The 12,938-nt window shown below is 39.5% G+C and overlaps 1 protein-coding gene across 1 annotated transcript in view; it reads left to right on the top strand.

Annotated features, from left to right (window-relative positions):
- clpb (ClpB family mitochondrial disaggregase) overlaps nucleotides 1-12,024 on the top strand; it is a 33,940-nt gene extending 21,916 nt beyond the window's left edge. The window contains exons 8-16 of the mRNA XM_030391580.1: nucleotides 4,110-4,187; nucleotides 6,045-6,100; nucleotides 6,323-6,367; nucleotides 6,760-6,921; nucleotides 7,001-7,157; nucleotides 7,529-7,602; nucleotides 7,757-7,876; nucleotides 9,402-9,506; nucleotides 10,258-12,024. Of these exons, the coding sequence (XP_030247440.1) occupies nucleotides 4,110-4,187; nucleotides 6,045-6,100; nucleotides 6,323-6,367; nucleotides 6,760-6,921; nucleotides 7,001-7,157; nucleotides 7,529-7,602; nucleotides 7,757-7,876; nucleotides 9,402-9,506; nucleotides 10,258-10,455 (995 nt within the window). The 3' untranslated portion in view covers nucleotides 10,456-12,024. The remainder of the gene's footprint in view (nucleotides 1-4,109; nucleotides 4,188-6,044; nucleotides 6,101-6,322; nucleotides 6,368-6,759; nucleotides 6,922-7,000; nucleotides 7,158-7,528; nucleotides 7,603-7,756; nucleotides 7,877-9,401; nucleotides 9,507-10,257) is intronic.
- The last annotated feature ends 914 nt before the right edge of the window (nucleotides 12,025-12,938 follow it).

Raw genomic sequence — 12,938 nt, 5'->3', positions numbered from 1 at the left:
TCACACACACACACACACACACACACACACACACACTCTGAAAGCAAGCAAGTAAGCAGACATCTGCAAAGATATTTACAAAAATAGACATTTTCTACTGTATATTCATACTTATGTTGTTCACTATATTTTTTTTATCAAAGGTGTGCCGAGCAGGAATCAGCCAAAGAGCTAGAGAGGGGAAGTCGAGATTAAGAGATGAGGAGATGGAAAGAGAGGAAGGGATACACTGCAGATAAGGAGGCAACAAATGAGAAAGGGATGTAGAGATAAAGAGCAGAGAGGCAGCTGAACATGACCAGGTTATGTCATCGCAGAAGCAACACACAGCTCATACCGTAATGAAAAAAACTGAAACTGATAATGTTTCAATTTTCCATTAATTTGTTCCTTATTTCTATTAATCATTTTGTCTATAAAATGTCAAAAAATAGTGACGGGGCATCCCTCAATTCTAGTCAGAGACATTTGTCATCCCACACATGTCATTCTTCTTACTCCATGTTTCCTATCTGGCGTTTTTTTTTTTTTAAAGCAAATATTTTCTAAAACCTAAGGTGATAGATACCATGAAATTGCTTTTTTCCTGTGACCAACTCTCAAAATTGAGATATTCAGCAATAACAGTGATAGATTTTTAAAAAATGGAACGAAAGAAAGTCAAATTTGACATTTGAGAATCAGGTAGTGGCAAGTATTTTGCCTTTTTTTCTTCTAGGCCTCGGCAGAGTTATGCACTCTACTGAACGTATTCTATTTTATACTTCAGTATATCATGACGGATGTTCTGATTGTTGTAATTTATTTTATAGTTACTTACTTATTTATTCATTTGTTTATATGTTTGTTTATTCGTTTGTTTGTTTGTTTGTTGTTATTTGTTACATTTGGTGTGCTGTCATGTATCCGAAAAGGCTGTTTCCACCTGAACTCCTCATGATGAACAATGGGCCAGCAGCAAGATACACACACACACACACACACACACACACACACACACACACACACACACACACACACACACACACACAGGAAGGAGGTTAGATTGATCCAGGTTTAGCTCTCAGGGCTAAGAGTTATTGAAGAGAATCATCCCTCTGTAATCATGTTAGAGCCAACCAGACCTGCCCAATACACACTACTCTGTGTGTGTGTGTGTGTGTGTGTATGCATGTGTGAGAGAGTGAGAGTAAGCTTTCATTTGTTTTGTTCCTCCTTCCTTTCCTCGTTGTTGTCAGGGTCCTCTGAGAAATGTCAATGTGCCCTTCTGTCAAAGTCGCTCTCAATCAGCTAAAACACACACAAACACACAGAAGGTTACGCTGTCATTCACACAGCCGTTGATAAAGCAGACGGAGCTTTGGAGCCCCTCTTGTCACTATTCATCTCCGTGTCCATCTCTGACACGCTCGTTTGTTTCTCTACCTCGTCCTGCGTCTCCTTATCTCTATCACTCCTCTCTCTTTCCCCTCTTTATCTCCCTCTACATCCTTACTCCTCTTTCCTCTCCTTATCTCTGCTCCTCCTGCAGCTTCCCTCTCTGCTGCACCATCTCACCATCTCACTGCCTTTCTCATTCTGCTTCTCTTGCCAAGTATCTGTTCTTTATGATTATCAGCTATTAGTAGCTAGTTTAGCACTCAAATCTCATGTCTGTCGTGAAGTCTTTTAGCTTCACTGCATCACACACACGGAGCCTCAAAGCTGCAGCAGGTCGTTAAACGATGCTGTGTTGTTGGACACACTTTTGCTGTAGCTGAAAGTTGAATCCTGTTGTTCTCCTGCCTTTTTTCTTGTTCCAGCTGGACTCGATGTTGTGCCAAGAAATTGACACCCCTGAGAGGCAATTTTTTAAGCTCATTATATCAAACAGTGTTGCTAACTGTGAGACATTTATGCTGAGAACTTGTGTACTGTGAGGAACAATTGGCCAGAAGTTATAAAGTCAAAGACTGAATGAACAGGGTTTCAAGATGTAAAAGACTTTTAGGACCCATGTTTTAAGTTTTTATATGAATAATCCAGAGGTTAAGTTGTCAAAAAGCTAAAGCTAAAGAAAGGTCTAATGTGAGAGAGGAGGACCAGGTTCATGATTTGTGGCTCTGTCGGGCTATGAAACACTTGGCCTGTAGTGGCAGTATCAATATGGCCAATGATGAAATTTGTAATTAGAAATTTGACCCTTTTATGCCGATGAAATGACCATATTATACTCATAATTTTACTAATCGTTTGGATGCTCTTGTCATAGCTCCTAACAACAACACAAACAATTCATTATAAGATATAAGACACTTAATTGTCCCCATGAGGAGATTTTTATTGCCTAATACAGCTACAATCAACTTAAAAACAACATGTAATTGACAATACAGTGTAAACAGTGATACCCCAAACACAATAAGTTACATACACTAAAATAAACAGATGTCAAATATTGCACAAGCCATGTGAGGTGAGAAAGAATAGGAATAAGTATTTTTAAAAATTAGGTAGTTATCATTAAATCAAAATAATTTGTTAAACGAGTGAGACAGTGCATCCGAGCCTATAAACTATATTAATTTATTGTCATGAACTTTGGAGGGATTGAATATTTTGTGTTTAAAATATTTCAGATCTCTGAAACAAAAACAGATAATTACAGTATGTTGTGTTTACAGTAAAGATGATACAAGTCTCTCTATAAACATAATTATATACTGACTCTGAAGCAACTCAGATGGACAAAAAGACATGTTGAGAGGTAACATTTGTCATGTTCTACCTAAAAATGACCCAACAAAATGCTACGTGAATTGTTATGCTGGATGTACAGTAAGAAAATTATGTAAAGGTTGTAAATAAATGTTCTTAAAGCTCTGCAGCAGCCTGTTAGCCAAAAACATCAAATATTATGGTATTTCTGACCACATAGCTCTATTGATAATTCTGTGGAAATAACTGGGGGTACAAAATATGAACACATTGAGATTTAGATCAATAATCATCAGTAATGTGGATATATTAGGGTAAAGGCAAGTACAGCAGTCTGGTAGGTTCAGAAAATACATCACTTTACTGTAATGCAGCCATTAAAACCTAGAAAAGACAACACCATATCCAAAATCTAAGACATTATATAGTCTCATATGGCAATCATGTTATAATATTGCTATGTCTCACAACCCTAAGGCAACCATCCATTGTACTGTAAGGTCTTGTGGATGCTCAGCTCGTAAGAGAACTGTCATCCAGATTTAAATGCTAACTTCATTAATGATCTAATCGGAATACATCCATCCATTTTTTTAAAACCCACTTATCAATGTGAGGGCTGAAGCCTACCAGCTCCTTGAGGTACAGAACAGTGTGTACAGGTTTCCAGTCAATCTAGAGGCCACTTTGTCCACAAAAACGTACAACAGCCAGAAAGAACATGCAGACAACACAGAGAGGTAGATTAGATTCAAACCCAGGGCATTTCTGCTCAAGGCAGCCATGCTAACCAATAATCTACTGAGCCACTGTGCTCGTTTTGATTCAGTTGGCAAACCCCTGCTCACCTATCGCTCTGGTTTTTGGCCTCTCAACAGAGTTTGTGCTGGTGTCTGCTTCTTCGTCGAGTGGCTGAAACCACGGCCAAATACACTCTTTCCTCCCCTCCGACCCACCTCATCATCTTGTCTTTGTGTATGTGTGTGAGTGTGGTTGCTGGGGTGATGGCAGGCACTCCTCTTTAAGCAAGCGTGTGTGTCTGTGTGTGTGTGTGAGGCTGCAATCCATGCTAAACTGATTTCGCCATGGCCGCGCCAGGGAGGCTAACACAATTACTGCTGGCTAATGGCCCCACTGACTGAGGGGGGAAGAGAGGCATCGTGGGTAGCTTTTCTGGAGGTCTCTCATCTTGCTCTCTTGCTCTGTTGTCTCTCTGCTTTCTGCTTTTTTTTCCACCAAATGTCTCTGACCCTTTTCTCATCCCTGCTCTCTCACTCTTTTATCATAGTTTCTGGGATACCCGTCACCCTCAGGTCAGCTCGGTTCAGTTGGGTGAAACTTAGCGAGCAAAGAAAAGTCAACAAATGCAAATGAGTTAAATAATAGTCCTCCTTTTCTCTGTCCCTCTGTAGCCATCAGGAGGAAGGAGAATGGTTGGTACGATGAAGAACATCCTCTCGTGTTCCTCTTCCTCGGCTCATCTGGAATTGGTAAATCACTCACATCTTTCACACCCAGCACCTCCCTTCTAGTTTGATCTCATCAAGTGATGGGAAAAGAAACCCTCTTCAGTTTCCTTAAAAGTAGCTGCCAAAATAAACAGAACACTTGAGCAAGTGAAGTTCCTGAAGTTTGTTGAATGGAGCGTGTTTTCCACCTGCCAGTCTGCTGATTTCAAAAGAAACTGAATACACAAGACTACAAAAGCATGTGTCACATTGTAAAACACAAATTGGAGAAACTCCAGATAGTATTCTGTTAATGAGTTTGTCTCCAAAGTATCTTAATTTACTGTGTGAAGAAGCGCTAAGCATATTATATTGTGATTATTTTAGATATTGGTTTGGATATCAAGCTTGCAGTGTGATTCCAAATTATGGGAATTGAACATTTTTGCACTAAGCAAATACTCAAAACATGATTTTGTAAAGTTTGTTTGGGCATCTCTGCAACATTACAAATTCTAATCTTGTTACACAATTTACCTTTATCAACAAATCAAAGCTTTGCAATTTTAATTTAGCCACGGTCAGTTTTGATAATATTCTGATTAACTGTGCAGAGAGTAAGAATTCAAACCAGCATTTTTGACTCACATCTGCCCATTTAATTGATAGACAGTAAGAAATTAGTTTTAGTTAGTGTATTACTCCTATAGCCAGAAGAGCAACAGCTTGGCAGACTAAACTTTTAGCTAATGTTAGTTGTGTTCCCAACCTGAGTCGGCTGTTTTTTTAGTCTTATTTCAATGAACAGTCAGCTGAAGTCCATACAAAGTTCAAAAAAGCAAAAGCACATTTATAAAAGCAGTACCTTAAAGAAAATGGTTCAGAACTAAAAGTTGAAAACTTGATTTTAGAACCCATCAAGGCATTTTTATATTGATCAGTATTTACTTTATAAAGCTCCATCCATGTCAACTCGAGGTACACCAGCTGTCAAAAACAGCTGATTGCACACAAACTCTTGTTGACCTGACATAGCAGAGTGAACCGATCTCACAGCAACTCTAACAAAACAACAAGAGCCAGCAGTTTCAATTATTGATATTCACGCTGACACGCCTCTACACATGCATTTCATACACTGTAGGACACTGTACAACATGTTGTAATAAAATACAGAGTGTTTCTTTTTAGTAAAACATCAACGTGAATTGTTCTTTGGAGCAACTTTGTACTACAGTTTTAGATCAGCTCAATATTAGCATGATGTTCAATATTAAAGGGCATCTTGAGTTGAGAGAAAAGCTCAAATGTTTTCAAAAAGCAGCAAGACAAAGAAGTGTGAGTGCATGTGTGTGTGTGCCTGTGTGTTACAGTGGAGGGATATTAAGGGCCAGATAGATGGCTAAAAAAGAGGGAGACGGTGAAATGACAGGCCAGAGAGATAGATGAAGGAGAGACGGTGTTCATATTCTCTGTTGCCTTTAGCGACAAGCAGTGGCCATGAGACATCAATATTAAACACAGCAACAAGACACAGGCGCACACACAGACTCTCTCTCGCTCGCTCTCACACACACACACACACACGTCATATGCATACCAAACGCAAGACATCAATATCATATATGAGCATTTATATGCAGAATATTTTACCGACAAACATAATGTGAGCTGCTTCTGGAGAGCAGGAGATGATTGAAGGCTTTGCAGGGGTGAGGCACCAGGGTTTAGACCAGCACTTAGAGAAGGAGAGCGAGTGTGTTTCTATCTGAAATGAGTCTGTTTGTTTTCCAGAGTTACTAAAATCTTTACATACCAATGTATTTTAAAGAAGGCAAATAATTCAATGGAGGCAGCTCCTGTTTGAAGTTGAATAATTTCACAATGTGTCTGTCACAGGAAAGACAGAGTTGGCAAAACAGGTGGCTCGCTACATGCACAAGGATATGAAAAAGGTATGACACCCACACACACACACACACTCACACACACGTGGAAAAAGGGTCTTCTCACAGATATAAAACACAGACATTTAATTTAGTGAAGAAATGACAGAGAATTCAATTTGTGTCGGTTTCCATGGTAACTATGAGTACCACACGTTCAACACAAAAATACACACCGACACAGTAACCTGTCGTGACCCTTGGGGAGGTTAACCTGTCGTGTGATTGCAGGGTTTCATCCGTATGGACATGTCGGAGTTCCAGGAAAAGCACGAGGTAGGACGCCTTTCACCTGTTCGAAATATGGGGGTGTGAAGTCAGGCAGCAGCCAGAGTGTTTGATGGAGTCATACACACTGTGTTGACTGTGTCGCTCTAACAGATTCATTCATTTCAAGTGAGAGTGTCTGTTGTAGTTGCATCACTCTGCTGCAATGACGCATTGGATTAATTCTGTTTATGTACTCGTAATGGAAACATAAACCAAAATTAATGTTGTTTTTTTACCCTTTTCTGCTCTTCTTTGTCAAAGTTGGGTGATGAATAGATTTAATCAGTTAATCAGAGTTGTGTTATGTTACATTCGAGAACCACATGAAGTCTCTCCACCTCAGTATTTCAATTAAGTGTTAACTTTTTTGATTGTTCACCCCCTCTCTCGTCTCTCAGGTGGCCAAGTTCATCGGCTCCCCGCCGGGATACGTGGGACATGAGGAAGGAGGTCAGCTGACCAAGCTGCTGAAGGCGTGTCCCAATGCCGTTGTCCTGTTTGATGAAGTAGACAAGGCCCACCCTGATGTTCTAACGATCATGCTGCAGCTCTTTGACGAGGTGTGTATTCAGACACAAACACAGCTTCTTGAAGTTCTGTTCTTCTGGTGTTTCTTTAATGAATTGATTTCTCTCTCAGGGTCGCCTCACAGACGGTAAGGGGAAGACCATCGAATGTAAAGACGCCATTTTCATCATGACATCTAACGTAGCAAGTGATGACATCGCTCAGCATGCGCTGCAGCTTCGACAGGAAGCTGAAGAGGTCAGCCGCAGAAAGCTGGCCGACAACCTCGGTGAGAGAAACACACTAATACATACATGCTGATGAATGTAAACACAAACAAGATAAGCACACGGACATCAGACTAATTTGCAATTGTTACGTAAATCGTGCTACAGCTGTAAAATGAACTGAAAAGAGTCCCTGCTTTGGGAAACGGGTAAAGGTAAAGTAACTTTGGCAGATTGTCTAAATCTATAATCAGACTACTTTACTGTATTGCAAAAATAATTCGGATAGACATTTTAGCCACTGCAAGCACAAACTGTAGAGATTTGATGTAACATTTATTAAAGAGAAAACATAAAGAGCCATCACACAGCCAAAGGTCAAGTAAATAAAAAATAAAACTGACATTAATATCGATGATGTGCTTTCCTCCAGCGGATGTACAGAAAGTTGACGACATCAAAATCTCCCGACAGTTTAAAGAATCTGTTATTCGACCGATCCTGAAGGTAAAAAAAAATACACACAGATATGAAAAAAATAAACACCTTGTTTTGGTGTAATTACAGGTGAATGTTGTAGTTTAACTGTTTGTTGTTCTGCACTGTTTCACTGTAACTGGCCTGAGTGGCTTTGGTAGTTAATTCTTTGGTTCCGGCGCAGGCCCATTTCCGGAGGGACGAGTTTCTCGGTCGGATCAATGAAATTGTATACTTCCTGCCGTTCTGTCACTCAGAGCTGCTACAGCTGGTCAGCAAAGAGCTCAGCTTCTGGGCCAAGAAGGTACGCAGCACTGTGTGTATATCACAATGTACACAATGTATGTGATTCTTTTAAAAAAAAAAACTGTTAACTGGCGATCCAGAATGCCTAGTGGATTATGGCTGATATGAACAATATTTTTTTTGTTTGTGATTTTATTTAAAATCTACACTATCACTCTACCAGCCTCTGTGCTATTTTATCAATGAAAGTAACCCCTGACCCTTTTTTATAGTATGTAGTGTTTGATGCAGCTGGGCATCGCCACTGATTTCCGGATTCGATTCAGAGATATTTCGATCATGATACCAATTATACTTGGATATAGAAGAGATTCTGAGAAAACTAATGCTGTAAAACCATTCTGAGGAACTCTCTAATTTGATGCATTATGGAAAATAGTAATGTTTACATTAAGAATTGAATTAACTGGTTTTGTTTATAAATTATAATAATGAATTTTTGCATCTAATTATTAAAAATGCTGCATGAAAAAAATGTGAAAAAAAGAAAACATTCCCGCTTTAAACAACCTTCATGGCCATTAGAGGATAGATTCCTGAGTTTCTGGGGTGTAAGTGCCCTATGGTTTGAGCCAACATGTCCTGAGAGTTAATATCCAAACAGGCGAGTCACATTATTGTTTAATTCTGTGCTGTTTCAGATAAGAGACGAGCACAACGGCATGCTCAACAAAGCCTCTCTGTGTGTATCTGCGAGAAGGATTCTTCTCAGCACCCTGCATTTATATCACGGGTGTCCTCCGCTGGGACTGTAAGGCCCCACTTTGTCCTGCAGCCGCTGAGCTGTGCAGGAACACACACACAGATCAATATTATGTGCCACTGCTACTCACTATAATGTGATTACAGTGTTTAACATGTGGAGCCTTCATCAATATTTAATTATTAATATTACAGCTGCTGTCCTGATGGCCGACATCGGCCCTGCAGGCAACTGATAGGGACCTGACTCATGACTCTCACTCAGTGCATCCGTCTTTTGTCTTGTGTACGCTGCTGTGTGTGTATTTGTGTGTTTATCTGTTTGTTAGTGTGTCTCTGTTGTCTGTCAGTGTGCATGTCTGTATGTGAAATCTCATTATAACAGAATCCTCATGAGCCATTTGTTTGTCGCTCACTTATATTAAATCAATTAAATGTTTAGCTATCATTATCAGTATTAGTAGTGTTGTAATATTAGAGTTTATCTCTCTGGAGTAAAACATGGCATTGTATTTATTGAAGGGAGTGTTTACATCAGGAGCTTAATGAGCAGCTCTATTGACTGGAGTTTGATTAAAGCGCATTAAGGGCCTGTTGATTAGCGCTGGCAGACATGCTGCATGACAGTATCTCCTCTCTGGTTTGGCATTTGTCTCCTCGCAATCTCGTTACTCATTATTCTCTTCGATACGTCTCCGCCACCATCCTCTCTTTCTGATTGGACTGTTGATGATGCTCTTGTCACCGACACAGCCAATTAACTTCTTCTATTTACTTACTTACTCACTATCTTCCCTTTTGTTTTTCATCTTTCTCATTAGGCCAAGCAGCGTCATGACATCACTCTTCAGTGGGACCGCCCGGTTCTGGACCTGTTGGCGGGCGGGTATAACATGCATTACGGAGCACGCTCCATCAAACATGAGGTAACACCCAGACTGCCACACCAGGATGTCACAAGCATTGACACTACTGTACTATTCTATAATATAATCTTTTTTTCTGGAAGTCTGGGTCTTGTTTTAGTTGTGTTAGACATCTTTGTGACTTTCATGATTTTTTTGGAATTTTAATTTAAGTCTGATGTTGTTTGTCAGTTTGTTAATGCGTCAGTTGTAAAGTAGATGTTTGATCAGTCATGAATGTTTGCGGGTTAATATCGGCACATCCTCAGTATGGATGGACAAAGGCTTTGAAATTAAATATCAACATCCAAAAATGAACATTTTTGTCGATACGTTTATGCTGCCCTTACGCACACACAGCGCAAACCAACCAACCATGTGATTTTCTTATTTTGCTCAGTGAACGAGCACATTTTGAAAAGCACTGTATGTCTGCTTCTGCCAGTTGTAGTTGTAAATGATAACCACCTTAATTCACTACCAGAGAAATGTAATGTTCTCAGCAATTATATGGAAAAGAATATGTGAATATCTGCAGAGAACAATGACCAGTAATAAGGTGTTAGAAAAATCTCCAATATCAGCCTACATGTTATAGGAAGCTAGCAGCAACTAATTAATGTGACTCCAAGTGCAAAATGTGGAAAAGTGGAAAACTGAATAATCTGAGACAATTGACAAAACTTCCACATCACTGTGTGAAAACCATCATACTGCTACAAAAAACGATGTCTACACTCCTAACTAACTAACCTTGTCACTGATCCCTCAGGTTGAGCGGCGGGTCGTCAACCAGTTGGCCGCAGCGTACGAGCAGGAGCTGCTGCCCAAAGGCTGCATCTTGCGCCTGTCTGTCCAATCAGAGGACCAGGAGGAACGGAGCACGCCCAGCCTGCGTCTGGAGGTGGTTGGAGAGGACAGCTCATCAAGAATGCTGGACATCCGTCCACCGCTTAGCCCTGAACACTGACACAGAAACACAGAGGTTATATCAGATATTTATGCACACATGTACACTTTAAGCTCACAATATCAACCTCGTCATCATCATCACCATCATCACCATCAGCGTCAGGAGGATGGAAGGTTCTAGATGGATGTTAATAATAAAGATGCCTCTGTCAAACACATCACTGCCTCTGTTTCAGTACACACATGCAGTAAAAACATGTCAATGCCAACTTTTACACAACATGCAGTACACAATCTGCCAACAGGGTCAACTGTAATTTTAGAACTACTGGACCATTATATTAATGTTATAACAGACTTTGATATCAGTAGGAGAAGGACTAAATGTGTCAGATAGTGGTTGTATGAGTAGCATTGAGGCTTCATCATCATCAAACATCTCATCATCGGTCAGTTGAAGCCAGCTTATTAGCTGATAAAAGCTTTGCTGCATTATGTTGTAGTAGAAGCAACTTAGCTGTGACATAGTGAAACATTAACGTCTGATTTATATTGTAGAACACTGACAACAGCCAACATATTTAATATTTATTAAAGATATATGTATATTAAGTTGATGGTAGTTAATAGTGGTATATTGAGTGATTTTGTAGTGATGGGGGATGTCAAATAGAAAAAAGAAAAAGAAATGGACATTAATTGGAAAATGTTAACTAGTAAAAGTAATGTGTTTTACTAATAATGATCCAAAATCAATGAACATTGAAATAAACAACAATAAGCCATTAGATTAAAAGGAAACTAAAAATGAAATAAAATATTGAACAAAAAGGTTTTAGCCTATTATATCTACAATTTTCAATTATCATAGCAACTAGTATTAAAACTAATCTCTTAAATAACAAGTAATCTGCTTTAATCGTGCAATATGTAAGAATTTTAATTTAAAGCTTTCCAAGAATAATAAAAATTCAGAATGTAATGAACAGTTTTGACCAAATGTCAAAGACAATGTTTTGTGTTGCAGAGACAGCTATTGAGGTTAGCATGCTTACCAGCTAGCACCAAGCTACTTTGTACCTCAACAAAGTGGAGGGAGTTGAGTTGGACATGTGGCCAGTTCTTACATATTGCACCTCAAAAAATGACAATTGTTTTGCCAAAGTTGGAAGAAAGAAACCCACTGAAGGAAGAGGAAGTGTTAATGACCAAAGACAGTTTGCTTGTGTTCACTTTGACTCCACTTCAAGAGAAATCCTCACCAGCAAAGCTTCACTGATAAATAAACACAACCTACTTCTTCGCTTCATTTTAGTAAAGAATGTGTTAGTGGAGCAGAAATGTCTCGCAGCCCATTTGAATGATGGGTAATATAACTGCCTTGTGAATTGTGTCTGTTGATGCATGTTAATGTGGAGAAGTCTTGTCTGTCACGCCGCGGTGCTCTGCTGCTGCGTGTGTTTTCTGTGTGACATAAAGAGGAATTTAGAGTCATAAAGAAATAATATTCAAAGTGTTTTGGTTCATAAATGTTTCAGGAAGGCGGCAAATGTGATCCAGCCACATTTTTCATTCTCGTATCCCAACCTCCACCGTGTAAATAAAGTCATCACGACAAAAAGGGGAATTCCTCGGTGTTTTGTTCTGTTTGTGTTGCACCGACACTCCTGATGGATGTGTGTGTGTGTGTGTGTGTGTGTGTGTGTGCGCGCGCGTGTGAGACCAGTGCCTGGGTGGGAATTCTGCAACAATAACGCTTGTCCACCTTGTGAGACAACATGACAGAGGAATTTCCTTGGAATTCTGCTCTGTGTTGGGGGTCTGTGTCAGACACTGGGAGGGAATGTAGAGGACGTCACACACACCCTGCAGGAATGTCTTCCCCATAGGGAGGAATTAGCATGCAGGAAAAAAGACACATTCACTCTTACTGTGCTCCGCCTGGACCCCCCAACAACAACAACACACATGCAGCCTGTTTCACTCACATCTACGTCGTTGCAGCTGTCACTGCACGGTTTTGTGACAGCAGATTTACAGTGAAACACAAGACAATTTTTTTTGCAGGCCTGAAATGATTAGTCAGTTCATTAGTAGATTAAAAAGTAATTTCTCGAGCAAAATTGCTGAAGATTTCTGCTTCCAGCCTTAATGTAATGATTTGATGCTTTATTCTGTTTTAAATGACGCATAGGGGCACTATGTAGTTTGGGAGAAAAGACTCAAACTCTGGATTTTAATATTTACAATATCATTGAGGTAACAATACAAACTCAGAAATAATTATTTTTCTCCATAACTGAATAAACAAGCTGTTCTCAGAGGAAAATAAGGTCCAGAACAATGTTTGAAGCTAGAAATGTGGCAGGGTCCGCCACATATAAAGAAAGTAAAACAGTATGAAATTGTGTCGTCCTTTAAGGTCAGTTTGTCCATTCAGTCATGAAAACAAATTGTTTATTTGGTTTGTTTCGGCATAAAAAGAAAAAAAGTCATTCAATGTAGATGTCATTTTGTCAACGATTAATGCGAGAGAGATGA

The sequence above is a fragment of the Sparus aurata genome, chromosome 2 (genome assembly GCF_900880675.1).
Source record: "Sparus aurata chromosome 2, fSpaAur1.1, whole genome shotgun sequence".
NCBI lineage: Eukaryota > Metazoa > Chordata > Actinopteri > Spariformes > Sparidae > Sparus > Sparus aurata.
This window is presented reverse-complemented; position numbering and strand designations above follow the sequence as displayed.